This window comes from Propithecus coquereli, unplaced genomic scaffold (assembly GCF_000956105.1).
Source record: "Propithecus coquereli isolate 6110/MARCELLA unplaced genomic scaffold, Pcoq_1.0 Scaffold59, whole genome shotgun sequence".
Taxonomy (NCBI): Eukaryota; Metazoa; Chordata; class Mammalia; order Primates; family Indriidae; genus Propithecus; species Propithecus coquereli.
In genome coordinates, this window is record NW_012151840.1 from 2,748,598 (window position 1) to 2,774,272 (window position 25,675).

The 25,675-nt window shown below is 56.7% G+C and overlaps 2 protein-coding genes across 4 annotated transcripts; both read right to left on the reverse strand.

The window, feature by feature from the left end:
• Window positions 1-566: 566 nt before the first annotated feature.
• ADAM15 (ADAM metallopeptidase domain 15) lies at window positions 567-11,255 on the reverse strand. The gene is made up of 23 exons (XM_012658804.1): window positions 11,065-11,255; window positions 9,793-9,899; window positions 9,088-9,164; window positions 8,604-8,682; window positions 8,349-8,425; window positions 8,073-8,256; window positions 7,206-7,268; window positions 7,055-7,123; window positions 6,808-6,977; window positions 6,581-6,665; window positions 5,950-6,098; window positions 5,689-5,863; window positions 5,310-5,402; window positions 4,877-5,181; window positions 4,592-4,787; window positions 4,263-4,340; window positions 3,309-3,381; window positions 2,982-3,120; window positions 2,488-2,557; window positions 1,828-1,899; window positions 1,343-1,414; window positions 949-1,073; window positions 567-854 (listed from the first exon to the last, which is right to left on the reverse strand). The coding sequence occupies exons 1-23, from the start codon at window positions 11,141-11,143 to the stop codon at window positions 812-814; spliced, it is 2,580 nt and encodes an 859-aa protein (XP_012514258.1). The 5' UTR covers window positions 11,144-11,255; the 3' UTR covers window positions 567-811.
• Window positions 11,256-11,722: 467 nt separating this feature from the next.
• On the reverse strand, window positions 11,723-25,660 carry DCST1 (DC-STAMP domain containing 1). Of its 3 annotated transcripts, XM_012658805.1 has the most exons (17): window positions 25,612-25,660; window positions 25,372-25,499; window positions 25,005-25,130; window positions 24,829-24,903; window positions 20,945-21,073; window positions 20,463-20,602; window positions 19,469-19,685; window positions 19,224-19,367; window positions 18,543-18,664; window positions 17,971-18,128; window positions 15,811-15,910; window positions 15,586-15,681; window positions 15,326-15,452; window positions 14,821-14,937; window positions 13,844-13,986; window positions 13,602-13,715; window positions 11,723-12,036 (listed from the first exon to the last, which is right to left on the reverse strand). In XM_012658805.1, the coding sequence occupies exons 2-17, from the start codon at window positions 25,430-25,432 to the stop codon at window positions 11,785-11,787; spliced, it is 2,121 nt and encodes a 706-aa protein (XP_012514259.1). In that variant the 5' UTR covers window positions 25,433-25,499; window positions 25,612-25,660; the 3' UTR covers window positions 11,723-11,784. The 3 variants fall into 3 exon arrangements, with proteins under 3 accessions (XP_012514259.1, XP_012514262.1, XP_012514261.1); XM_012658808.1 differs by lacking the exons at window positions 20,945-21,073; window positions 24,829-24,903 and adding an exon at window positions 22,259-22,267 and having other exon boundaries at window positions 25,099-25,130; XM_012658807.1 differs by lacking the exon at window positions 24,829-24,903.
• Window positions 25,661-25,675: the final 15 nt, after the last annotated feature.

Here is a 25,675-nt window from a genome sequence, read left to right on the forward strand (position 1 = left end):
GGGTTGGCGTCTGTCTCTTTCCACCCCACACCTTCATTCTGGGGACCGCGGCCCCAGTCCCGAAGACGAAGTAATGAGGTGCTTGCGGCCTGTACAAAGCGCCTTTGTTTCCGAGCCCTCGGGGGGGGGGCAGGGGAGGGGGAGGAGGCAGGTGCGCGGCCTCGGGATCGTGGGAGCCGCTGTCCCCCTCCATCCTGGCTCCGGGACTCTTAGAACATAAGCCAGATCCATTTTTCCCAGCCACTGGTCAGAGGGTGGAGACGGGGATCCGACAGCTTGGCGGGTTTTGTTGATAGCCGCCCCTGGGGGCCGCGCGGCGATGGGGGAGAGGACTGGGGGTGGCAACGGGTGGACAATTCCCCGTGATACAGGATTGCGTTGAGAGCCTTCCCTGGCAGAAACAAGCCAGGAGCATCCCCGGGACACAGACGCTGACCCATTCTGGGACTCCCGCCCGCGTCCGAGGCGGCAGCATCTCCTGGCGGCCAGACCTGGAACCGCAGCAGGGGCGACCCAGCTTCCCAGCAGCAGACAAACTCCAAGGCACGCTCCCAAGATCTCACGTTTATTGCAGAGACAGGCTGTGCGCACCTCCCTCAACCCTGTCCAGGCCCCAGCCCCTCCCCAACCCCGGGCTGCAACGACGTGGGCAGGTCCCCAGAGTCCTGCTTGACAGCTCGTGCGTGCCTGGCGCCTTAAGACAACCGTTCCGCTCCGTACAGGCTCCGGCTCCTTCAGTCATGGCAGGGTACTCCAGGGGGCAAGTCCGCCTCTTGAAGTCCTAAGTCCGGTTTGGAGTCCTCAGGAGAGGTCAGAGGTAGAGCGAGAACACTGCTGGGGGTGGTGGCGCTGGCCTGGAGTGCGGGAAGCGGAGAAAAAGGGTCAGAGGTCCCCTTACCCCAAATCACTCACTCCGGGCACCTATCTGCAGCTCTCCTCCTGGCCTACCTGGAGGGTGCCACTAGGGGCGGGATTCCAGCTCCTGGGCCAGGCAGGTCGACCGATGGGCACCGGCCCTGGGGGTTGGCAGGCAGTGGTTTCCTTGGGGGTGGGGGCTTGGCAGGCCCCTGAGACTGAGGGAGAGAAGGAAGGAGGTTGGCTTGGGCCCCGTGGGTGTCATGTCGCCCACCTCCGCTGTACTGGTGCTGGGGAACACCAGCTTGGGGGCAGCACCAGAGGTCACTTGTGTCTCCAAACAAACCTGTCACCATTAAAGGAGCCACCGGGTATGTACCCTTGGGCACTGAGGGGCCATCTTGCCACGGCCACCACCGCCACGACTACCGGCACCACAGCCCTAGGTGGGGGGAGAGGCTGTGCCCTTCTCTCCCCCCACTGTTACCTTCGGGCTCCTCACCACCGGGTCAGCGGGCAGAGGGCGGGTGGGGGGATTGGGTCGGTCAGCGAGCTCAGCCTGAACAGAGAGAGGCAGTGGCTATGAGAGCACATCCAGGGGCAGTGGGCATGCAGAAGTTCCCTGGAGGGATTCAGGTCAACATGCAAAGTCAGCCAGGGCGGCAGGAGAGAATGGGGGCATGCGCAGAGGGCTTGGGGGCATGCCAGCAGATGTCTCAGGGGAGGAAGGTGTGGGTCAACCGTGGAGTCCCTGGCCAGCTGCAGTCCCGCCACTGACCACCAGATGGTGGTAGAAACCAAGGCAGGAGGCTCACCCTTTGCTGCTTCTGGGGCTCAGAGTGTCTGAAGGCTGAGGGGCACCCTGGTCACCTAATGAAGAGCACCACTGACAGGGAGCAGGGATGAGAATTGCAGTTGGGCACCAAGCCTCCCACCTGCCCTGGGCCAGGGCAGAACCTGGCCCAGATTTACCTGGAGTCTCTTAGGCACAGGGTCAGGTGGCAGCGGCCTACAGGGGGGTGCCGGGAAGCCGAGAACAGTAGCCTGCCAAGAGAGCAGGAGGAGCAGACAGGCACAGGGTGTGGGAAGCAGAGAGACAGATGTGGGCAGAGAAGGGTTAGTGCCCAGGGAGGACAGTCAGGGCCCCAGGGGCAGGGGGTGCTGTGCATGCAGTTATTCAGCTGCATGCGTGGGTAACAAGTGGTGGTGGGGGCATGCAGACCACCCACACACACACTCCTGTCATCGGACCCAGAGGGCTCAGGGCAGGGGCACTCACCAGCCCTTCTACACATGGTGACCTGGGCCTCATCCGGTTCTGGCACACTGAAGGCCATTCTGAGCTCCACCCCCCTTCTGCCCTCCAGGGGTCACTGTTGGGGCACAGATAGACCCACCTCTCAAAGCCACCAGCTTGGCCGGCAGCCCCTGCTCTAGCTGTCCCTTCCACTCCAGTCTGCATTCTGTTTCTCTGCCTGCAGCCAGGGAAGGGCTAGCCCCGACTTCTATGGCTGACCTGGGGGCAATGCTAGCCTTTCTCTGAGTCTAGAGCCTTCAATGCCCACCCCCCCAGGGCCCAAGCTGGATGCCAGGCCAAGGTGGAGCCCCTTTCCTCTGGCATGCAGGACTCACCTTAGTGCCTGGCATCAGCAGGGCCCTCTGTGGGGGTCCTGGCCGTTCAGGAGGACCAGACTGGGCTGCCCTGAGCATGAGGAAAGTCAAGGAGGGAAAGAGTCTAGCCTCAGACTCTATTCTCCAGCCGTATGCCAGCCTTGAGTGGGGTTAACCCTTTGCAGCCCCTTGAAGAGGAGCCTGTGTGTAGTTTAGGTCAAATCAGGGATGGGGGCAGTTGATCAGCCTGAGGAAGGGCCCCACTTATCCAGCACAGGGGCTCCTGGGGAGAAATGGTCCTAGCATCCCAGCTGCCCCATGAGAGGTTGACATATGAGGTGAAGAGTTATGGGGTGCATGTAGGGAAGAGAGGTGTGTGGGGTATGGCAGTCAGCAAGCTCAGGGTCCAAGGGGCTCAGGGCTCAGAACTGGGTGGCAGGGACTGCAAAGGTGAGAGCAGGCTTCGGGACTGTCCCCAGTTGAAGGAATTGGTAGCAGGGAGACAATGCTCATACCTGTATTGGCAGCTGGGTCCCTTGAGCTGGCAGAGTTGCTGGCGTAGGCGGCCACGGTACCAGTAGCTGGCACCAAGCAGCACCAGGACTAGTAACAACAGGAGACTGAGGATGAGCCCTGTGGTCAGGGAGCTGTTTGCTGTGGGGTGAGGTCAGGTTTAAAGGTGGGCAGGGTTAAGAACTCTATACCCATGAAGGAGCAGGGGGCAGGGAGTGAAGCCCAGTGATCAGAGAAAGTGAAGCGGTCAGAAAAAGAGGGCCAAGGGGGAAAGGTAAGGAATGAGCCGCTCTGCCCTCCCAGCTGCCCCTGCCCCCACCCCATGCTACCTCTGAGCTGGGTGGTGCAGTCAGGGGGCGCCCAGCCCTTCTCACAGTGGCAGTGCCTATTGCTGTCACAGACCTAGGAGGCACAGGGCAAGTAATGAGGGGCTCTGTACTCGGGAGGCCAAGGCAGGAGGATCACTTTGAGCCCAGGAGTTCGAGACAAGCCTGGGCAACATAGAGAGACCCCCATTCCCCCCCAAAAAAGGTGGGGTCTGTACTCTGGGACTACTTCTCTGTCTCCAGCTTATCATCTCAGTTGTGCTGGGGATGATGGGTAGAGAGAACCAGAGCCCTGGAGACAGGGAGTCTTCTGTGCCAGAGGAAATTAGATCAAATTAACACTGAGCCCTTCTATATGATGGGCACTGTGCTAGAAGCTTTCATACTCATTTCATCTTTTTCTTTTTCTTTTTTTTTTTTTTTGAGACAGAGTCTTGCTCTGTCGCCCCAGGCTAGAGTGCAGTGGCATCAGCCTAGCTCACAGCAACCTCAAACTCCTGGGCTCAAGTAATGCTCCTGCCTCAGCCTCCCAAGTAGCTGAGACTATAGGTGTGAGCTACCATGCCCGGCTAATTTTTTGTTTCTAATTTTAGTTGCCAGGCTAATTTTTTCTATTTTTAGTAGAGACAGGGTCTTGCTTTTGCTCAGGCTGGTCTCGAACTCCTGACCTCAAGCAATCCCCCAGCCATGGCCTCCCAGAGTGCTAGGATTATAGATGTGAGCCACCGCACCCAGCCCATACTTGTTTCATACACCCCAAGAAGTGGGTACTATTATTATGTCCCTTGGATGGATAAGGGAACTGAGCTCAGGGAGGTTAATAACCTGCCCCAGGTCATTCAACCAGAAAGTAGTAGAGCAAGGGTTAGAACCCAGGTAGGTCTGTTCCAAAGCCCAACATCCTTTTTCTCCCTGGAGGCTCTCTGCTCCCCTTCCATTTCCCCCATCCCAGCTCACCCCATGGCCATGGCATTTGCTCCGACATTCCTGTGCTCCCAGGAGATCCACGGGCTGGCATCGATGGGCTATGCATACCTGCCCCATAGGGAGAGAAGAGCAAAGGTCATATTCTCACAAAGCTTTACTGTGACTGGGAGGCCACCAAGGCTTTTACAGATGGGGAAACTAAGGCTCAGTGGGATGGCAGGACTTTGCTCATCTGAAGTAAGAATCTGACTTCCCTCAGAATCTGTGCCTTCTACACTCATGGATGTTGAAGTCTGGGTACTGCTCAACATGGTCCAGGTGTCCCTTCCTACCTGGTCTTGCCCACCCAGGCTGCTCACCAAGCCAGGACCACACGCTGTGCCAGGCAGAGTCAGGAGGGGCTGGGCCACATCGTCGCCTAGGTCCAGGTGCACCCAGCTGCAATTCAGCTGGGTCCCGTTTGCTTCCAGTGTCTCCCCACGCAGATCCCGGACTGAGCCCAGCAGAGGTTGGGCCCTACCCCCTTGGCACTGAAGCTGCCCACAAATGGCATCTCTGGGGGGAGGGGGGAAGGGCACACGGTCAGTGGGAGCAGGGCCAAGGCTCCCACAAACCCAGAGGAGGAGCTAAGTTTCCTCATTTACCTAGGGGCACAGGACACATAGCTGTCTTTGCCGCTGCGCCCACAGCTCCCAAAGGCATCCCCCCGAGTGTTGGCTGTATGGAGGCAAAGTGGCATGGCAGGCTGGGCCCCAGGTCCCCAAAGTGACTGGCACTGCTGGGCATAGGAGGCGCAACGCCCGTGCATGCACACAGCCTGTCCGCCAGCGCAGGGTTCACCATCCCCCAGGCTGACATCAGGGGGACACTGGGAGCTGTCTCCAGGGCAGAACTCAGGCAAGTCACAGTCGCCTCTGGTAGGGCGGCACTGCCAGCCAGCCGGGCGCAGCTGTGGAGGGTGGACAAGCATCAGTATGGGTACTGGGCAAATCCAGCCAGGACTGGGGATCAGAATGACCCTTTCCACCCTGGCCCCAGGCACATGAGCTCTTGTGAGCCAGTCTAGACTGTGCCCACCTGGCAATTTTGACAACAGGGTCCATCAGATGCACACTGTGCCCCTGGCCTCAGCTGGCAGGTGGAGTAATCACAGCAGGGATCAGTGCAGTCCTGTGGGCAAGGGCATAGAGGGGCCGAGCGTCAGAGCAGGCAGGGTCTGAGAGCCTACCTCCAACTCTCCTCCCGGACACCAAACCTAGAAGGACGCCCAAAGCCTCAAAGAGAGTAAGAGCTAGACCCCAACAGCCCACGTGCTGTCCCTGCAGACAGAGAGGTCGGGAGAGGGGTGGGAGGTCCCTTCAGAACCAGAGAGGGGCACAGGAGGCTTGGGCAGGGCTAATGAGCCAGAGCGAGGGCACAGAAGCGAGCGGGGCAAGGCTCTGGGTGAGGGGCTCACATCTGGGAAGCCACAGTCACACTGTTCGCCAGGCTCCACGAGCATATTTCCACAGAAGGCGGCCAGAGAGGGCAGGCTGGGCAGCCGTTCAAAGAGGCAGCTGCCCATCCCCTCCAGGAGGGCTTTCTCCAGGGCCTGTCGGCTGCAGTTGCTGAAGTTCAGGCCTGGCAGGAAGCTGGGGAGGGTAGCAAGGAAGGTTGGGGCTGTGGACCTCTCCCTGCCCCCCACCCAGTCGCCTCTCTACATCCTGCAGCAACTCACTCTGTGGAGGCCTCCATGATGCAGCTCTTGGCTGGGGCTGGACCCGGACAGGGGCAGCTGTTCCCAGGTGAATCATGGTCCAGGCCCAGGCTGTGGCCCAACTCGTGGGCTATGGAGGCGGCGACTCCCAGGGTGCTTGTGGAGTGGTCCTGTCATTGGGTAGGGGTACCCCAGGTCCAGCCCCAGCCTCAGCCTGCCTCCACCGTAATGCCTAGCCCACCCTGTCTGACCTCTTGGGCACACAGTGGGTACTGCTTCCCTCCTTAATTGCTTCTAAAGTAGGGGGAAAGCCCAGGCCTAGGTGGCAGGAAACCTGGGTTCTGGCTCAGCTCTGTGCCCCTCCTTCATTGCAATGGCCCTAGGAGATCACCTCTGTTCTTGGGCCTCAGCTGCCCCCCTACCTTCCTTGAAGAAATGGGAGGACTGCATAGATGAGGACTGTGTACACTGTGATGGGCTGGCCCCAAGCGAGGGGCTGCCAGACAGCAGAGGCCACATCATACACCTCCATCCTCTATACCTAGAGCTTTGGGTTGGGCAACTTTGTAGGGGTGTTTCAGTGAATATACCAGTGGTACCAACCTGGGAGGAACTGAATTGGGAATGGGGAGGAGACCTGGGAATAACTCACCATGTTCACGCCTCCTGAGAATTCAGGAGAACAGATGGAGTTCTGAATGGCCATGCCTACCGTAGGACCAGAGAATGAAGTGCTACTGTGGGGTGAAGAGGTCAAAGGTGAGGGCCAAGAGCCATGGTACTCAGAGCTTCAGGGCCTGAGGTAGGGAGTTGAAGGGGGGTGAATTTGACCAGGGCAGGGTAGAGCCAGGCCCCTCTGGCTCAGTCTGGGGGTCTTACGTCATCAGCTGGGCACTGTCATGGGGCAAGCGAGGCAGCAAGTCTGCCTGGCGCCAGTGGAGGAAGTTGTCTAGCGTGACAGCCGGGTCTGGGCTTATCACCACCAGGTCACGATGGGTCCAGGCCTCCAGGCCCACTAGTGCCACTCGTACATTCAGGGGCCGGAAGAACTGGAAGAGAGCTGGGGCTCAGAAGAGGGGTTGCCATGGTCAGGGGCTGTCGGGCTGCTACCCTGTCCAACACTCACTGTGTCCAACAGAAGGGCCACTTCTAGCGTGCGGTTCAGCAGGCGCTGGAAGTCTGGGTACCTCTGGACCTGTGGGCCAAGAGAGGTGACCGTGAAAGGCGGCAGGGGGGGTGGGGGGTGGGGGAGGATGTGCAGGGGCCAGCAGGCTCACCTCCGAATGATCAGCTACGATCACCAGCTCAACAATCTTGGTCTCTGTCACCACATCCCGCCTCTGCTATGGACAAGAAAGTGGAGTATCAGGCAAACTGCCACTCAGGGCCAGCAGCCGCGTAGGGCTCACCAAGATGTGTCCACTCCTACCTGTGTAGTCAGACAGAGGAGGGTGGACAGCAACATTTTACAGGTGAACTACTGAGGGCCAGAGAGGCCAGGGACTTGCCAAGGACCACCAGGAAGTAGATTATGAAGCTGGGAGTAGAGCCCTGCTTTTCTGTCTCCAAACTCAGTGCTTTTTCCAAATTTAAAATAATAATAATAAAAATAACAATAGCTAACACTACCAAACACTTATCATATGCCCAGCACAGTTCCAGGCACTTTATATATATATATATATATATTGATTCATTTAATTTTCCCAGCAACCCTATAAAGCAAGTAGTTTTATTATCTCCATTTAAAAAATTAGGAAATTTAGTTTTCCTTGCTTTATGATTGATAACTGAGTGTTATCTATAACCAAGTGAGAGTTCTCTGCACATGGGATCATAAGACATGAGGAGTGTGAGCCAAATACCTGCTTCCGAATCCTGCACGTACCATTTATTAGTTGTATGGCCTTGGGCAAGTCACCTAACCTCTTGGAACTGGTCTCTGCATTTTAAAATAGAGCTATTGATAGCACCTACCTCCTAGGGTTGCTGAGAAGAGTAAATGAGATAATGTTCACAAAGTTCCTGGCACGTGGAAATTTCTCCATTAGCAGGAGCTGTTGTTACTGCGAACACATAGCTCTGAGGGTAGGGGTCAGCCCTCAAGACGACCGAAGCCCAGCCCTCCTGCCTTTCATCCTTACCCTGCGAATGTGGCGCTGTCCCTCTGGTGGAGCCTGAGTGGGCACAGATGCACGCCGGCGGAGGGTACAGGTGTGGCCTGGCAGGAGGAGGTCTTGGATTCGGGAGATAATGGGAGGACCCTGAAGGTCCCCAGGCCCCTGCTCCAGGGTGTAGCTTCTCTCTGGAGACAGGACGACTAAGCCCCTAAGGAAAGAGAAAGGTAGTCAGAGAACATTTCAGCTCCATGCCTGGTGTCCCCTCACTCTCTCCACTGTCATGGAATCTATCCACTGTACCTGAGACCAGAGCAGGTGCAGATGGACACCCAGGAGTCCGCATGGCCCTGCACTCCTCCCTGGTAGCAGCAGTTCTCCTACAGCAGAGAAATGTTAGTGCTATCCCGGATGGTAGTCAGGATTTTGAACCCAGGAGTCTAGCTTGTTGGTAAAGATATGCAGTGTCCACCCACATCCTCCAGGGCTGGCACCCCTTAGATGCCCCCTCCCTCTTTCCCCTAGGCCAGAAACTAGGCACAAGAGGGCCTGACTCACCAGAGTGTGTCCCTCACTGACCACCCGAGTGCCATCGGGCTGGTACCACATCAGGGTTGGGCGGCCTAGGGCTGACTCCCTGTGGAGTGAAGAAAAAGGAGGGCAATGCCGGAGCCACCTCCCACGTTGGTATAGTGACAAGCTGAGACCTGGAGGTAGTAGGGGGACTGGGAACCAGGGAGCCCCCCAACCTTCCCACTTTCCCCCGAGGCAGCAGAGTATACCAGTTGGGCCACTGACTCTGCGAGGCTATCTGGGTTCTAGCCTGGTTTTCACCATACTAGCTGTGTGACCTTGGCCAAGTTATTTAACCTTTCTATGCTTTGACTTCTTCATATGTAAAATGAGGACAACAATGCATAATAGTATCTCCCTTAGGGGTTGTTATGAAGATTAAATGAGTGCAAGCACTTAGTACCTAGCACATAGTAAATTCGATATAAGTTGTTAGCCATGCGATCATTATTACAATCGTCACTATTACCTATTCTGTAGCAGCTCCAGGATATGACTTTCACCATCCAGCTCCAATTTGATCCTCAGGGACTCAGGCAGACTGGTCTGTGGGCATCAGAGGGCATGTCACCTCCCAGACATGCCTGCAACTCCTACCCTCTTTAACCAGAAAACCTCAGGCTCTCAGGAGAGCACCAACGATTAGATCACGGGTGGGGGGATCCCAAGGGAAGGGCCAGGAAGCCCTGCCTGGCCAGGGGCATTGTTCTGGGGGGTTGTGTGGGGAGGTCAAGGAAGGTATTTGAGCCGCCCCTTCTCGGCTTCCTGCCCAGAGAGGAAGCATCATAGAGGACCCAGTGCAGGCCCCAGCCCTTCCTCTGACTCAGCTTTGGAGTGTGTGGGGGGTGGTTTGGTGAGGCCCTGACCCTTTCCAAATCCCCCCATGGAGAAAACTGACAACCTGAGATGAAGAAAGCAAGCTTGGCTTCAGAATTTCCCCAGTGGAGATGGGTGGGTCGGGTGGGGCTGAGGCAGACAGATGTGCGTGTAGAGGGGAGAGGGCGATAAGTGAAGCCAGGTGCGGTGGGAGAGGCAGCCAGACCTCGAATGGACCTGCCACAGCGAGGTCTTCTCACCAGCTCCTCAGCCAAGCTTTGGCCTTGAGACACCTGATTGTGCTGGGGGTGAGGGCGAGTGTATATATTTATTTATTAGAGGGGAGAGGGGCGCTCACCTGAAGTACCTCTGCTAGGTTAATCGGGAGGTTGTCCTCAAGGACCTGGGGCTCCAAGGGCCCACTCAGGGCTCTCTCTGACCTTGCCTGCTGCTCCTCAGTGCCACCTGCAGGGTCCCAGGATACCCCAAGAGAGTGCTGAGGGAATCGACACCAGACCCACCAGCACCGAGCACATCGAGGCCCTTAGGTGCTTGAAGGGCTCCTGCATTGCATGCTGGGAGTTAAAGGAGAATACTGGAGGGAGGGGGCTTCTCTCCAATTTATGGCTTTATACCCACCAACATAAACACAAGTCCCCAGAGAAAGAAGTTCAGCTTGCCCAGCCTGTGGCTCCTCCTTGTCCCCCTCGGGCCAATCCCAGATTCTCACAGGCACCCTCCCCTGTTCCCACTCCCTCCCAATCACTCCCCCCTCCCGGGAACGCCCCCTCTCAAGACTGAGCTAAGCCCTGTGGCCGGGTGCCCACTCGCCCTCCCCTTCCTTCACATCGGAGATGCCAGGAACGCCCGTTTCTGGGTGAGCAGTGCAAACACTCCCACCTCCCTAAATACCCCTCATGCCCAGCCAGACACACCCGCTCCCCACAGCCTCGGCTTCCTCCCCTAGTACCCCTCCTACACACAATGGCCCTCTCTCCTCCGGACACCCCACCCGCGCCTGCCCTCTCGGCCCCCAGCCCAAGACAGCAGCGGGAAGTGAAAGTTCCAAGGAGGAGTTGGTGTCCCAGCCTCTTTCCTGGCCAATTCTCCCTTCTCCTGGCTCCCTCCGGGCCCTCCCGCTCGTCTGGGCTTCTGGTGGCAACAGCACCAGGGTGAAGGTACCTGGCCGCCTAGGCCTGGGATAGGCGCTAGAAAGAATCCTCGTCACTAAACCCTATAAGCCGTGCCCACTCGGCGCACTGGCACCGGGTGGAACGGTCAGTTAGGCCCCAGAGGAGCGAAGATGTCAGTCCTAGGAAGCAGCAACCCTCTTTCCACGATCCTGAGGGGCGCTGGGCAGGCCCTTCGGTCCCTGGTACCTGAACCTGAAAGTGTCCGCAGAGACCGCGCAGAGGACCGCCAGGAGTGGGGGGGCACCGGCATCCCCAGCTTCCCCTGCCACTCCATCGCTCAGTCGCCGGGCCTTAGGCCCAGGACAGCAGACCAGGGCGGGCCGCGCTCTGTCTGGGCTCTCCCAGGATCTCTGGCCGGCCCCAGAACTCCAATGCCTTCCGATTTCCCTGCACCTCCTCCCAGCCCACCCCCGACCCACTCCAGACTGAGGACTCACCTATACTTGGGAGCGGCCAGGTGGGCAGAGGGCTGCCCGCGCCCAGGAGCCCCAGGGCCCACAGCAGCGCCAGCCGCATGGCAGCGGCGCCCTGGGTTGGGCGAGGGCAGCAGGTGCGAGACCGCTCGCGGAGGAGCCGCCCGCGGCCGGGTCTGCTTGGAGCGCCCTGCCGCGCAGCGCTGCCACCAGGCCCCGCCCCGCCCCCTCCCACCCAGGGCACGCAGCCCCCCCCCCCCCCAACGCCAGGCACGCAGCCCCCCCCCGCCTCCCCCCGGGAGCGCCGCCCCGCCCCCTCCCACCCGGCCCCGAGCCAGGCTCCGGCCCGCCCCGGCTCCGCCCCCGACAGGCCACGCCTCCGCCGCGCGCCCGGTTCTACAGGAGCCGGAACCCGCTCCCGCCCCCGGCTCCGCCCGCGCTTCTCCTCTTGCCCGCTTTCCCTCAACTGCGCAGGATGCGAGGTGGGGCCCGGTCCCACCGGCTTGGGCGTCGCGCCTTCACCTGGCCCCAGGTCTGGCCCTCTCCCTAGTGGCTTCGCCGTTTTCCCGCCTCCTGTCCGCGACCGGGCCCTGTGGAGATCGGCGAGCCAGTTCTCCCGACTGCCGGCTGGGCAGCGCCGGGCTCTTCCAGTCCCCGATTCACGCGAAGCGCGGGCAGCGAGAGCGTACAAAGCGTTTTATTAAACGGGAGGGAGCGGGGCGGGAGAGCAAGCCAGACGCCCCTTCACTCTGCGTAGGTGGTGTCGTCATTGCTGTCACTGAAGGCGGAGGAGGAGAGCTCCTCGCGGGGCGTGCAGACCGGGCACCGCTGCCGCATGTCGTCCCAGCACGACAGGCAGTACACGGCCTCGCAGTCCAGCGTCGGGCACACGTAGGACTCGGGCGTCTCGGGTGCCAGGCACACCACGCAGCGCCGGCGCAGCCAGGGGCGCAGGAGCGGGCAGCGGCGGTGCAGGATGTCCACCAGGTGGTGGCGCTGTTGGGAGGTGGGGGTTAGAGCCAGTTCGGGAGCGAGGGGCGAAAGAAGGGTTTGAGAAGGGAACTGGACAGCGCTTCTTGTCTGAAGTCAGGAGACCTGACAGTGCCCACATGGGCGAGGCTGGGTTGGGCAAAGAAGACCCCTGGAGGGCCAGTGTGCTAGGGAAATGGGTTCTGGAGAGCCTCCCTGCCCCACTCCGTGATGGAGAGTGGGAGGATGCAGCCTCCCGGCTCTCTCCCAGTGGATATCTCCCAGCAACTATCTTTTGCGGTTCTCACGTGAGGCTGAGAAATGAGTAGGCCAGATAGACTGTCACTATTGTTATCCCCACTTTACAGACAAGAAAGATAAATCTCAGAAAGGTGAAGTGACTTTCCCAAAGGCACACAAATAGTAAACAATCAAACCTGGCTGGACTCACATGTGCTGATTCCAAATCACAGGCCCAGTTCATTATTCTCTCCCCTCCCCCATACACTGTCTCCACACAATTGCCAGGAATAATTCTTCACAGGCCACCTTATTAGGTCACTCTTTGTTCAAGAAGCTCCAGGGGCCCCACTGCCTGCCTGCCAGGCAGAACTCCTGGGTTTGGCCTTTAGAACCTTCCATAATCTGGTCCCTCTCTAGCCTCTGCTCCATTTTGCCCCTCCCCGAATGCTGTCTCTTGTGTGCCAGTTTCTCCTTAGACTAGCCCTGGCACTTGGCAGTCCCTTTGGACTCTGAGTCTTTGCACATTCTGTGCCCTCAGCTTGTAATGACTGTCCCTCACATTTCCATCTGCACACTCAAATCCAGCTTACTTCAGGACCCTGTCAAGGAATCCCAGTAGGTTCTTTTTTGTTGTTTGTTTTTCCATAACACATTCATCTGGCCACCCCTATTGTGTGTCATGGGGGCTGGGAGGGTCTAGGCACTGGAGGAAAAAGTTAAGCAAACACAGTCTCACTATTATGAACCTCGTGGAAGGATGGCTACACTCATTGGTTATAATATCAGGCCCTGTACTAAGATACTGTAAGTAATTCAATCAATAATCATATAAGGCAGACAGTGTTATTATCATCATCTCTTTTTCAGGTAAGAAAACTGATCCTTGGAGAGGTGGTCACTTGCCGAGGGTCACATGATGACAGCAAACATGTATACAGAACTTGCTGCATGCCAGCACCATGAGAGTAAAACTCATTTAATCCTTACAACTTGATGGAGTAGTTAATGCCATTTTACAGAAGGGAAGAGCTAAGACAGAGCAGTTAAGTAATGTGCTCAAGATCCCACAGTTGTCATGGTAATAAGGGGAGGAGCCAGGATTCAAACCCATGCCCTCTGGCTCTAGAGCCCCACTCCTGACCCGCACTCTGTACTCATCTCTAGTACAGCTCACTGACCTCCAGGAGTTGTATAACTGGGGCCTTTAGCATGTGTCACATCAGAACTCACCAAGTTCAAGTAGGCCGGGGACCACTGGTAGGTGCTGGGTGGACTGAAGGATCTGCCCCCTCCCCCACAGTTCTTAGACCTAGCCAGGAGCTGGCAGGACCACGCAGGCCTGGACTTACTGGAGCCTTCTGCTGTCGTGCCTGCCTCACGATGGCAGCCCTCCTCAATTTGGTGAAGGCTGCTCTCTTTTTCAATAGATCGTTGTAGAAGAACAAGATCCGCTTCTTCTCTCGCTGGGGGCAGGAAGGGGAGGAGGAAGGCATCCCGCAAAGATGGAGTTGGTGGGAAGCTGGTGCAGTGCGTGTATGTATGCGTGTGCACGCGGCTATGTAGGGGTGGAAAGGTCTAGGGAAGGACACACCTTGGGGAAGTAGAAGGCTGCGATGACCCTCCGGAGCCGGTAGCCGAAAGCCTGTAACAGGCAGAGACACAGTAGCAGGCCAGTAGGTAGTGCAGCTCTCCAATAGGCCCTGGCATCCAGGCCCACAGGCTGGGGCAGGCAGGCTGGGGAAGAGGGAAGACCCATCAGGGGTCTGGTCAGGGTTAGCCTAGGGACAGGGCAGCTCTGGGTTGAACCCCCCTATCCCAATGGGAAGTGCATGTTAGGCCTCTGATCCCCGCTCTCCTTCTGCCTGCCCCTCACTCTGCAGAACTGCACTGTTAATACCATAGCCGCTAGGCCCATGAGGCTGTTTGCTCAATGTGGGACAGATCTTGAAAATTTCCACCATGGCAGGAAGTTCTGTTGGACAGTGTTGCTCTAGAGGGCTGGGACCCTCTGGTCCCAAGACCCCAGTCTCCAGACTCCTTCAACTCAAGCCCATCATCCTCCACTTCTTCAAGCCTGCCCAAGTGCGCCATGTTCTGATTCCCCAACTCAACCATTCTGACCCCCATCTCTCCACACCCAAGGTCCATTCTTTACCTAGGAATCTTTTTTTTTTTTTTTTTATAGACAGAGTCTCCTCTCTTGCCTGGGCTAGAGTGCCATGGCATCAGCCTAGCTTACAGCAACCTCAAACTCCTGGGCTCAAGCGATCCTCCTTCCTCAGCCTCCCAGGTAGCTGGGACTACAGGCACGTGCCACCATGCCTGGCTAATTTTTTCTATTTCTAGTTGTTTGGCCAATTTCTTTCTATTTTTAGTAGAGACAGGGTCTCGCTCTTGCTCAGGCTGGGCTTGAACTCCTGAGCTCAAACAATCCGCGATCTGCCCGCCTCGGCCTCCCAGAGTGCTAGGATTACAGGGGTGAGCCACCGCGCCTGGCCCACCTAGGAATCTTTTGACCTTTGCTCCCAGCCCTTGATTTCTCTGATCCAAACTTTCAACCTCACTCACGCATGTTGTTTGATTTCATCACTGTCTCTGAGGAAGTGTTCAGGGCCCCAATGGTTTTCCTAAGAAGCCGGGCAAGCATGGAGTCTCCTCCAACCTTCACCTCCAGTTTATGACTGCCTGAGGCCAGGAGAGGGGGTGGGGAGTCAGGAAAGAGCTGGAGTTAAGGGGGTGGGGCAGGATGGGGGCTGGATGTTGGGGAAGAGTCAAGGCACAGACATACATCTCAGCTGCACAGGTCTTTCCATGACTTCAGTGAACCCTAACCCCTCCCTGTTGTAAATGTAAAGGGTTAACTGAGGCCCCCAGCGACAGCTGTCAGGTTGCAGGGCTGTGATTTGACCTAGAGGAGGATGAGGGGGCGAGGAGCTGAGTCACAGGAAAGGGAGCAGAAGAAGCAGCAGGACGAGGTGCCATTGGAAGAATGGGGCGGGGTGGCTGCACAGGGGTTGGCCTTCTCCAGGGGTTGTCTCTTGGGCCTGGAGCTTGGAGTGTGGTATGGCCTCACTGTGGAAGGAGTACTCCAGGAAGGAGTGGTGGCGGATGGTGTCGAAGATGGAGTAGAGAGCCCAGTCCAGTCCGCACAGCACCAGCAGCAGCAGCAGAACGGGCAGCGTCTCCAGGAGCTCCCTCACCTACCCGAGGAGTGGGAGGGTAGACCTGGGCCCACTGCCTGCCTGGGCACGGAGCTCTCGGCGCCTCTGCCCTCCACCCTCAGCTCCAGGCCTGTGGCTGCATCCAGGAGCCTGCTGCCCACGCCGTCCTCACCACATTTCTCATTTCTGAGGCCTGGATAGTGGGCTTGCAGGGGAAGATGACGGTTTTCTCCTCGGCTTTGCGGAGCGGCAGCAGAGTCCGTTTGCCCTGGAAAAATATGTCCACACAGTTAGGAACTCCAAGGGCCCGCTGCCCTTTCCCTTCTGCCCTCCTGGAGCATGAAGCCCACGCAGGGCACAGAGCAAGGCATCCTTGGGCAGGGCTGTGCCCTCTCACCAGCTGCTTCCTACGTTCATCGATCTGACAGAAGTACGTGCTGATGTAGACATTGTCAAAGCGAATGTCCTGGTTATAGCTGTCCATGTAGGAGAAGGACCTGTGGATGGATGGACGGTGATGTCTCCATCTCTTCCTCCACGTTCTCCTCACACACTCTCAACCATGGGCTTCCTTGAGCCACAGTCATTCAACTGACCAACAGCGTTCACTGAGCACCATCTATGTCCTTGGCCCTGTGCGAGGCAGTAGTGATAACAAGGAGACTCTGCCCGTCTTCCAGCTGTGGACTGGGAGACACCCACCTCCACGCAGGAGATGAGGTGGGGCTTAGAGGCAGGCACGGCCAGCAGGTCCAGGAGCAGGGAGTGTGTGCATGTGAGGTGGCAGCAGGCCAGCAGCCTGCAGGATGAATAGCACGCAGAGGGACAGAGACGGAGACCTCCTCAAGGCTGCAGGAGTCACCTACTCCACCAGGACTCCCGCATTCACCTCTCAAGTCCCTGCCTCTTGGTGTTACCTGCAGCACATGTCTTGGAGGTTACCTCAAGCAACGCTCACCGCAAACCGCCATCTCCCTGCCACCAGCACACCTTTACCCCGCCCTGGCTACCCTTGAGCACGGTAGTGGGGTGTGTGTGTGTGTGTGTGTGTGTGTGTGTGCATGTGTATGTAGCTATCCTCTGTCATCTCCCAAAGTCCCACGTTTCCTAAGGAAGAAATGTTAATTGTTGGAAATGTGTTTAAAACTGTAAAAGTACATTAAATAAACTCTGTAAAGTGTGAAACATAAGTTCCAATGCTATTGGTTCTGGGGCCCTGTAAAAATCCCTATCTTTGCCTTTAAAATAGAAACACTGTAACTATAAATGCAAAGGCTGTGAGCGCCCCCTTGTGGAAGGACCCATGGTGGCGGTGCCTGGGCTTACTGAGCGGGGCTGCCCTCTGGCCAGCTCTGTCCTTTTAGGGAGTGACCTCACCCAGGTTGAAAGCCTGGAAGTGGCTTTGGACTTTGTGCCTCCTTCTTCCCTCCTGAGCTGGCTCTGAGACCTCCTGCATCTATCCCTTTCCTCCCTCCATCTCAAGCCATCTTCCTGCCACACCCCACCCCAGCCAGGCTCCTGACCCAGCCTGACCTCACTACCTCCAGCCTGCCCAGTCCATCTTGCCACCACCCTCAGTTCTGGGTCTTCCTTCAGGGCTTTCCAGACTATTCTGGTCATGCCCACTTCAGCCCAGTCCTTCACCCCAGCCTCGGCCCTCTGCATCCCACGGATACTAGGATCCTTGCCCAAGGAACACCCTTCTTTCCTTGACCATAGCTCCCCATCTGCAGCCTTGTGGAGTCCAGTTATGGCCCTTCCAGGGGCACCTCCTCAGCTCTCACACCTGTCCTGATAGCCAGTCCATATGGCCCTTGAACCATCTCTGTCTTGTGGGTGTCTCTCTCACCACCCCCACTAGACCATGAGCTTCTTGAGGGCAGGAATATGGCTCATTCATCTTTGTCCCCTTACAGGGCGCCAGGTACACACACAACCCCTCCCTTGCAGTCACTCTGGGACCCACAAACAGGGGCAGACAGAGAACAGCTCCTGTGGCTGCCCTTGCCCAGCCCCTGCCCACCCCAGGCGTCTGGGGTGGAGACGGGAAACGGAGGGTCCAGAGGTCAGCAGGGAACAAGACCAGAGAGGCCCAGGCTGCCCAGCTGGACACTGGGCTGGGTGGGGTTGAGGACTTTGTTCTAAATGGAGGGAAAGTAGCTGCCAACGCAGCAGGCAGGAGAAAATGAAAGCAAAATTGGATGATAAAAATGGCACAAAGTCAGAGCCAAGGGGAATATGAAGGGCAAGAAAAAATCAAAAGTCAAAGCTGAATGTAAAAAAAGTCAGTTTTGGGACAAAGGCTGGAAGGAGGTGGATAAATGAAGACGGTTGCCCTTTTAAGATGGTGGGAACTCGGGTAATGTTTCTTCTGAAAAAATGTCCACATTTCCTTTGACTCTATAAACAATGAGCTCAAGAAAGCAAAGTTAAAGGTAAAAACATTCCGATTCGGAGCTGGGGATGGGATCTGCAGTTCCATCTTTATCACCTCCCTCAGGGCAGGGCCCCCATCCAGGGCGAAGGAAGGGCTGCTGGGGCGGGGGTCATGGCTCACGCGTGGAGGACCAGCAAGAAGGTGCAGGACAGCAGCACGTGCAGCAGCCCCAGGGCCTGCTCCAGCCAGGCCTCCTGGCGTTCCACGTAGTCCCGCACCTCGGTGCTCACGTGCTCCCAGCTCGTGTTGAGGCCCAGCACCCCGGCCTGCTTCTCCTCCTGGTGGAAGGCAGGTGTGCAGGCTCAGCCTGCTGCAGTCTCGCCAGACCCAGACCCAGCCTCTTGGTGCCATCTCTCCCCCGCAACCTGACTCATGTCCCCAGGATCCTCCCAGGATCTTCAGGAGTTGTCCCTTCTGCCCACTACCCTCCTTGACACAGTATTGCTTCCTTGCCCGTATATCAGCTGACACCATCTCACACCTGGCTGACCATCCCCAAGCCAGGTCCATGCATACCTGGCTTGGCTTTGTCCCCTCCCCCGCAACACCAACACCACACCCCTCCTTGTCCCCCTCCCTCATCCCCAGGCACCTCTTTCCTGTGCCCTCTCACTTGTCCTTCCTCACGCCCTATTCCCTAATGCTCTCCTCCCACTCCCTATCTGCCTCACCCCCACGCCCTTGCCTCTTACCTTGAGGTCAATACTGGCTGAAAATTCCCCACCCAGGCCATGAATAGACTGGTTGAGGGAGTCGTAGGTCTGCCCAAAGTTGCCTTCCACTGGGATGCGACTTCGGCACCAAATCTCCATCACTGGTGGACAAGCGGGGCCAGGCGGGGGCTTCGTGCCCAGCCTCCAGCCCAGGCCTGGCAGGCCTGCCCACCCGCCCGGGTCCTCTGTCCTGCCTTTTCCTCTCTGCATGGCTGTCTGCCACACTGAGTCCTCCCCTCTCTGCTCTCTTTGGATTCCTCCTCCCAGGAGCCAATCCTGATTTCCCCCATCCCCTCCCCCCACCGTTCTTAACCACAACCAACACCGATATTGGTTGCCAGCATCTACAGTGCGCTTCCTCTGCGTGCCAGCTGTCACGTGTTTCACAGGCTTTAGCCCCTTTCCTCCTCAAACACTCCTAACGGGATAAGCGCTATTATTACGCCCATCTTTCAGATGAAGAGACGAAGCCCGGAGCTTTGCTATAACTTACCCTGGGCCACAAAGCCAGTCAGGGGATGGGCTGCCTTGGAGGGTGCTGTGTCCTCAGAGCCCAAGCCCTCCCCATCTGATTGCTTTCCTGTGCCACACCTACCAGTGGCCCCCAAGGACTCAGCTCCCTAGCCCTTGTGCCCCCCACCCTCCTGCCACTGTGCTGACCCTTGGAAATGCTACAGAAGAACTTGAACTTCATGGGCAGACAGAGCAGGTGGTTGAGGAGTGGGACCCAGATGTGTTGCATGCACTGTTCATGCTTCCGGTCAAACCAACGACGGCAGCTGAGTATGGCCCGGTTCACCACATCTGCAGGAAGGAGGAAGGGATGTCTAAGGTCCCCATATCCTGACCTGGAACCCTAGCCCTGTGGCCCGCCCCACCCTTCCCTGCTCAGGGATACCCCTCACAGGAGCAGCGCAGCTTGGTCTTCAGCTCATACATCTTCTGTGTTGAGAGGTGGAGTCTGGAGCCTGGGGCTTGGGGGGTCTTTATGCCTTGGGCTGTCTCCTCTGAGTCCATGACATCCTCTGGCTTGTAGCCAGCCTCACTATTCACCTGGCCATCCAGGTCTTCAAAGGAAGTGGTGATGTTCTGAGTCTCTGCTTTCAGTGATTCTTTGCTGCCCTGGAGTTGAGAGGGAGGAAGGACTGGGGTGGCAGGTGGGGGCTTAGAGCTTCTGCTGCCTGATAGCCTGTCCTCCCACCATTAGCCCAGCTTTGGGCTCTTACCCCAGGCCTACAGGGAGCCCAGACCCTGCGACACAGCCTCTCACCTCAAATTCCCCACTGTCCATAGTCTTGGGGAGCTCTCTCCTCTCCCCGGCTGCCTCACCTGTGCCCACGTCTTAGCTGCCCTTGTGTCCCAGGCTCCCAGTTCCTCCTCAGGCCTCCTGTCCCAGATCCTTACTAAACAGCGGTTCCCCAGGTCCTTGGACGCACCCTTCACCACCAATCTTTTAGATCATTATGCCATCTGAATGTCCCCAACTTCCAAACCCCTCAGTCCCCATTTCCCCTGTTCTCCAACTCTCCAATCCTCCCAAATCCCCAGTCTCTAGCCCTGGAGTATCCAATTCCCTAGTCCCCTGGTCTTCAAAGCTTCTGAACTACTCAAGGCCAAGGCCCCTAGTTTTCCTAGATGTTCTAGTTCAGCTGCCCAGAATACTGCCCACTCAGGTATTTGGAAATGTGTGTAGGGCATGTTCCAATGACTAGGGGGCTCTCCTGGCATCTAGTGTCCCAGGAGACCAGGGTACATTCAGCAATGCTCAGAGATAGTTCTGCAAAACATGCCAGTAGTATCTGCATTGGGAAATTGTAAAGCCAGGGTGACGGCTCCCAGCTCAAGGCAACTTGGCCAGGGGAGAGGGACCCCCAGGCCCCGCCTGTGCAGAGTCCTGACCAGCAGGTCCTTGAACACGGCTCGCAAGGGGGCCGTGGAGATGCGCCAAGCCGCGCGCGTGTTGTTGATCTGCAGTTCCACCGTGCAGCCCAGCGATGATATCATGTCGTTGAGGTTGTGCCGCAGATTGGCCACTGGCCCTAGAGGAAGAGGCCCTGGTAGGTCACCTCTCTGCAGAACCAATACTTTCTCAAACCCACCCTAGCTCGTTCTCTGTAGTCACTGACCATCTTCTAGAAATGTACAATGACGGGGCCAAGAAGCCTGTGAGAGGTTGTCTCACTCAACCCTTGATTTTTTCACTCCTGTAAACTGAGGAGGCCAGAGATGGGGAGGAGCTCTCTTAGGGACACACAGCAAGTTGGAGCAGCTGGGATTAGACCTGCACCTTTTCTCCTTCACCAGGCCTGGCTCCCACTGGGTGGCCCACCCAGGGTCACTGCTTCAGTGTCACTAACCGGCACCCGGGGGCACACACTCACCCTCATAGATGGCAGCCAAGGCGTATCCCAGGACAAAGAGCCTCCCTTCTCTGCCCAGCATCTTGGGGACTAGCAGGAGGCTGGCACAGCGGATGTGAGGGGAAGTCCCCCAGCCTATGGCCCCCAAGCCTGTCAGGAGAGCCCAGGAGATGGTAAGGCAAAGTGAGGAAGCCATCTTGCACCATGTTTACCAGGGCACCCACCTGCAGCCACCCTGGCTGGAGCCACCACTGTCCTGTCCTTGTGCCCATTTACATGGACCTCATAGGCCTTCTGGGCCACTCATTCATTCATTCAACAGCCACTTACGGAGTTCAACTGTGTGCCAGTCTCTGGAAGGGCATGGAGAGATGGCGAGAGGTTAAAAAGCCATGGATGTGTGTGTGTGTGATGTGCTTGTTTGTTTATATTAGGGAAGGAAGCCAACACTTTCCATATCCAGGATGGAGTCGCACTTACCCTAAGTGCTGAAGGGAGCAGAGAGAGCAAGAGAAAAATTTTGGAAACTAAGCACTGGTGCTCCGAGTGGTCAGAAGAGAGGTCAGAGCCCACCTCGAGATTCCCAGTGCTCTGACACCCACAGCACTCACAATCTCTGCCTCTAATTTTAGCCCTTAACCATGCCTGGTATGTTTTAGAAGTTTCACATGTGTCTCCCTGTGGTCTCTGCAAGGAGACAGTGAGCTCCTCGAAGCTCATAATCCAGGGAGAGAGACAGATGAGTAAACAAATGACTGCAGCACGATGTGCTAAGTGCACAAGGGCGGTGCTTACAGAGAGCTGTGGGAGCCAAGGAGGGAGTAGGTATTTCTGCAGGGAGAGGTGGGGCTGGGAGGGCTGGACAAAGGAGATGATGTGTCAGCTCAGCCTGGAAGATGAGTAAGTGTTGTTAGGGGTGCGGATGGCATTCCAAGGGAAAAGGAACAGCATAAGCTGGTTGGGAAGCTAGAAGATTCCTCTGTTGATGGAGTGTTCACCCAATGATCACCAAATCAAATCCCAAATGCTGACATTTCCCTCCATCTACCCTGTCCTCATAGCGTCCCCATCATCTCACTGGGACTGTAGCCTCCTAACTAGTGTCCCTACTGTCTTTCTTGCCACCTTATACTTCAATTTTCACAAAGTAGCCAGAGTGTAAAAACATAAATTGGATCATGTCCCTTGCCTGCTTCAAACCATTCAGTGACTTTCTGCCACATTTGGGATAAAATCCAAACTCCTTTAAGATGGCCTGCTGACCCTCGTGATCTGGCCCCTGCCTACCTTCTGAAGTGAGCTCATGCTACTCGGCCCCTCACCCACCACGTCCACCCACGCAGACTTTGTTGCTGTTCCTTGGACACGCCAAGCTCATTCCTCCCCTCAGGACTCTGCCCTGGCTGTGTCCCTGCCAGGGGCACTCCTCCCCCAGTTCTTCACATGGCTGCCTCCACCTAGTCATACAGGTTTGTGGCAAACCCTGTCGGGTGCCACCCTGCAGTTTTTTCTGCCTTCCTCCTTGCTAGCACAACTTGGGTTTTGTTCAAGAGCAATAGCCTGGCCCTGTCCCGGCCCCTGGGGGGTAAATCTGGATCCGTCTAAATTCATCGTGGTGTAACAGGACATTGCAAGGGTCTTGTTCTGTGGTCTTGGCCTTCTAGCTAAAGACTCAAGCAAGTTGAGGACGATGGTTGATAAATAGTTGCCCTAGGTTCTACAAGAGCCCCCTGGAACTGCAGGTCTCTTCGCTGGGTTACCAAAAGAGCAAAACTAGTCTTTCACTCCTCTACCCCGAGTCCGTGTAAAGAGGCCAGCAATGTGAATCTCCCGGAAGCGGAAGGAGGCAGCTGGAGTGGGCAGGCACGGAGGGAGCGTCTGTGGAGAGAGTGGGCATCACATGCCAAGTGAGAGGCTGCAGGGGTCCAAGGCTCTTCAGGGACTGGTGCTGCAGGAAGGGGGACCTGCCTCGTCCCTCCTGGATGGGACTTCTGCCAAGCCCTCGCAGGGCAGCTCCAGGGCTGCCACCAAAGCACAGAGTTGAGGGAGCATTTTTGGGGGTGCTGAGCAGGGCCTGAGACTGGTCCCAGCCCCTCATCAGGGCAGGAGAGAGGGCAGCCGCAAGGGGCCCTGCTTTCCCTGTCTGGCAGGGCAAGGATGTATGCATTTCCTCCAGGACAAGTGGTCATTTTGGGGGGCAGCAGACCCTGAGTCATCTGTGAGGTTACACTCCAAGGAGGCAGCCTGCTTGAGGGACAGATGCAAAAGTAAGAGGCTATGGTGTCCTGTAGGAGCTAAGGGGGGCTTTATAAGAGGTCATCCAAATAGAACTGCCCTCTGCAGGGAACTGGGCTCTGCCGAGGTCCACACAGAGCCCGCACTGAGACCACACAGGCCCGCTGACACGGCCAGGCTGTGAGCTCCTGCCACACAGAGGGCACCAGCAGTGGAATCATAATAGCATCGGTGACTTCAGACTTTTGTCCCTTTTCCTCTTATTCTTCTAATCTCCTTTCGGACATCAGAAGAACCAAAAAGGGAAGGAAGTGGAGAAAAAAGTGGAAGAGCAGGCCAAGCCCCTTCTCTACGGCAGGACCCCGTGCCAGGGATCAGGCCTGAGCTGAGGGCTGGGGTTAGGGTGAGGGAAGATGCTCGAGAATGAACGTGAGGTTGAAATTTTGATGTAGAGTGTGTTGGACCTCTCAACCCCCGAAAAGAAGTCACAATTCCTGAAGTGAGGCTAGGTCTCGCTTATTTTCTAGAGGAAAATAAGCTTTCTTTGTGAAAGGTCAGCAATGGGAGAACATTGAATGTGGTGGTCACAGAAAAAGTAGTTTCCTGTTGATATCCGACAGGATTCATTCAATAAACTGATGAGACGCTATTCCATTCCCCTTGCCTGGGATGGATAGGTTCAGGAAAGGACATGTGTTGCAGTTCTCACCAGAGATGGGAGGGGAAGTCTGCTGGGGTGATTATAGGGAAGTTTTCCTAGTTCCTAAAGAGGGACATGAGAAAGGGATGTTCCTTTCTTTTTTTTCCGGCCTTTGACATTGTTGTATGAAGATGTGATGCCTGGACTTGCTGCAGCCATTTTGTTACCTGAAGAGGAGGGGTTGACAAGCCAAAGATGGCAGAGGGAAAAGACCGAAGGGACCCGAGTCCTGGGTGGGTTACTGAGCTGCTGAATTATCCAAACTCCAAAACCACCCTACCTTGAAACTTTTTACTATGTGAGATAATAAACTTTCTCTATGGTTAAACCACTTTCAGGTGGGTTCTCTGTTCTTGCAGCCCAATACCTCCTGATACAAGATCTCCATTCCAAATATCACCTTCTCTGAGAACCTTCCCCGACTATTTGAGCGAGGGTAGCTCCCCAGGCCCTTTCTATCACATCCCCCTGTTCCACTTTTTTCATATTACTTGTCACCATCAGAAATGCTCTTATTTATCGTTCACTCATTGTCTAACTCTCTCCACTGGAATGTAAACTCCAAAAAGCCTGGGTGCTTGTCAGCCGTGCTCCCTGCTGAATCCTCAGCACGTGCTCAGTAAGTGCCGGATGAATGAATGAATGAATGAATGAACAAATTGAATTTCTCAAGAGAAGGAGAAAACGAGGCCAGAGAGGTCAGGAGAGATGAGGATTATGAAGGGTTGTGGGGTTTGGACCATGTCACATGGGCAGCAGGGAGTCCCTTAGATTGGGGAAGGACAGTGTCTTCTTTCTTACATTGGAAACCTCTTCCCTCTGGACCTCCCCCTAAAAAGCCTGAGAGGAGGCTGAAGCCACAGGGAAGCCTGGGTACAGAAGACACAAGCTCAGACTCCTTCCTGGGCATGCGGGATGGGGCTGTGCTCCTCAGACCTCTCGAGAGAGCCTGGCCTTGCCCAGCACTAACCCACCAAGCTGTACAACATCACCATCTTTTGCTCTTCATAGATGTCTATGGGATTCACCAGGAGCTGAAAGAGACCTAAGGGCACAGGGCACAGACCTAAGGGCCAAAGGTCAAAACATGGGTCCCAGCCCTGGTCCAGCCCCTGCCCACCCTTGACCTTTTGTTTCCACACTCACCTATGGCCAGGAGCCCCCCAGCGCCTGCCCCCAGCAGGAAAGCAGTGACAGGAAACTCGCCTGGCTGGCGCCACAGGAACTGGCTACAGGACACTGGCAGCCCCCAGCTCAGGAGCCTCTGCACTGCTGAGAGGTGGGACGGTTTCTCTCAACAGTCCACTCTTCTGGCTGGGATGTGGCTCATTAGGATTGGGGGCTTGTAGGGGGACAGAGGCTGGGAGAGGATGAGGGACCCTGAAGAAGTAGGGCTGGGCTGGAGGGGGCTGCTGGATGAGAGGGGTGGGGGAACCCCTGCAGGAGAGCGGGGGTGAGAGGAGTGGAGGCTGGAGGTGCTGGGAGGGGGCGGGACCTCTGGTGACTGACTCACTGGAATGGGGTGGTTTCCTTCTCTGCCCTTTGGCTCCATTCTGATGACGTTTAACATCCATGAGCCTGTGCTGGGGAAGCCCCTCTCATCCCAGAAGGCTCCTCAAGGACTTCTTTGGACGTGAGGTTCTGGGGAGAGCGGGGAGGGGCTGCCCGCCTCCCCTGTCGCTCACAGCCAAGGTCTGAGCTCCACGTCCTTCAGTCCCTCTGCTCTGAGATGTGGGGAGGATTAGAGACCTACCTATTCCCGCACCAGTCCTTGGAACTGGGTAAGGGATTCCAAGATACATGCAGGAAAAGTCCTC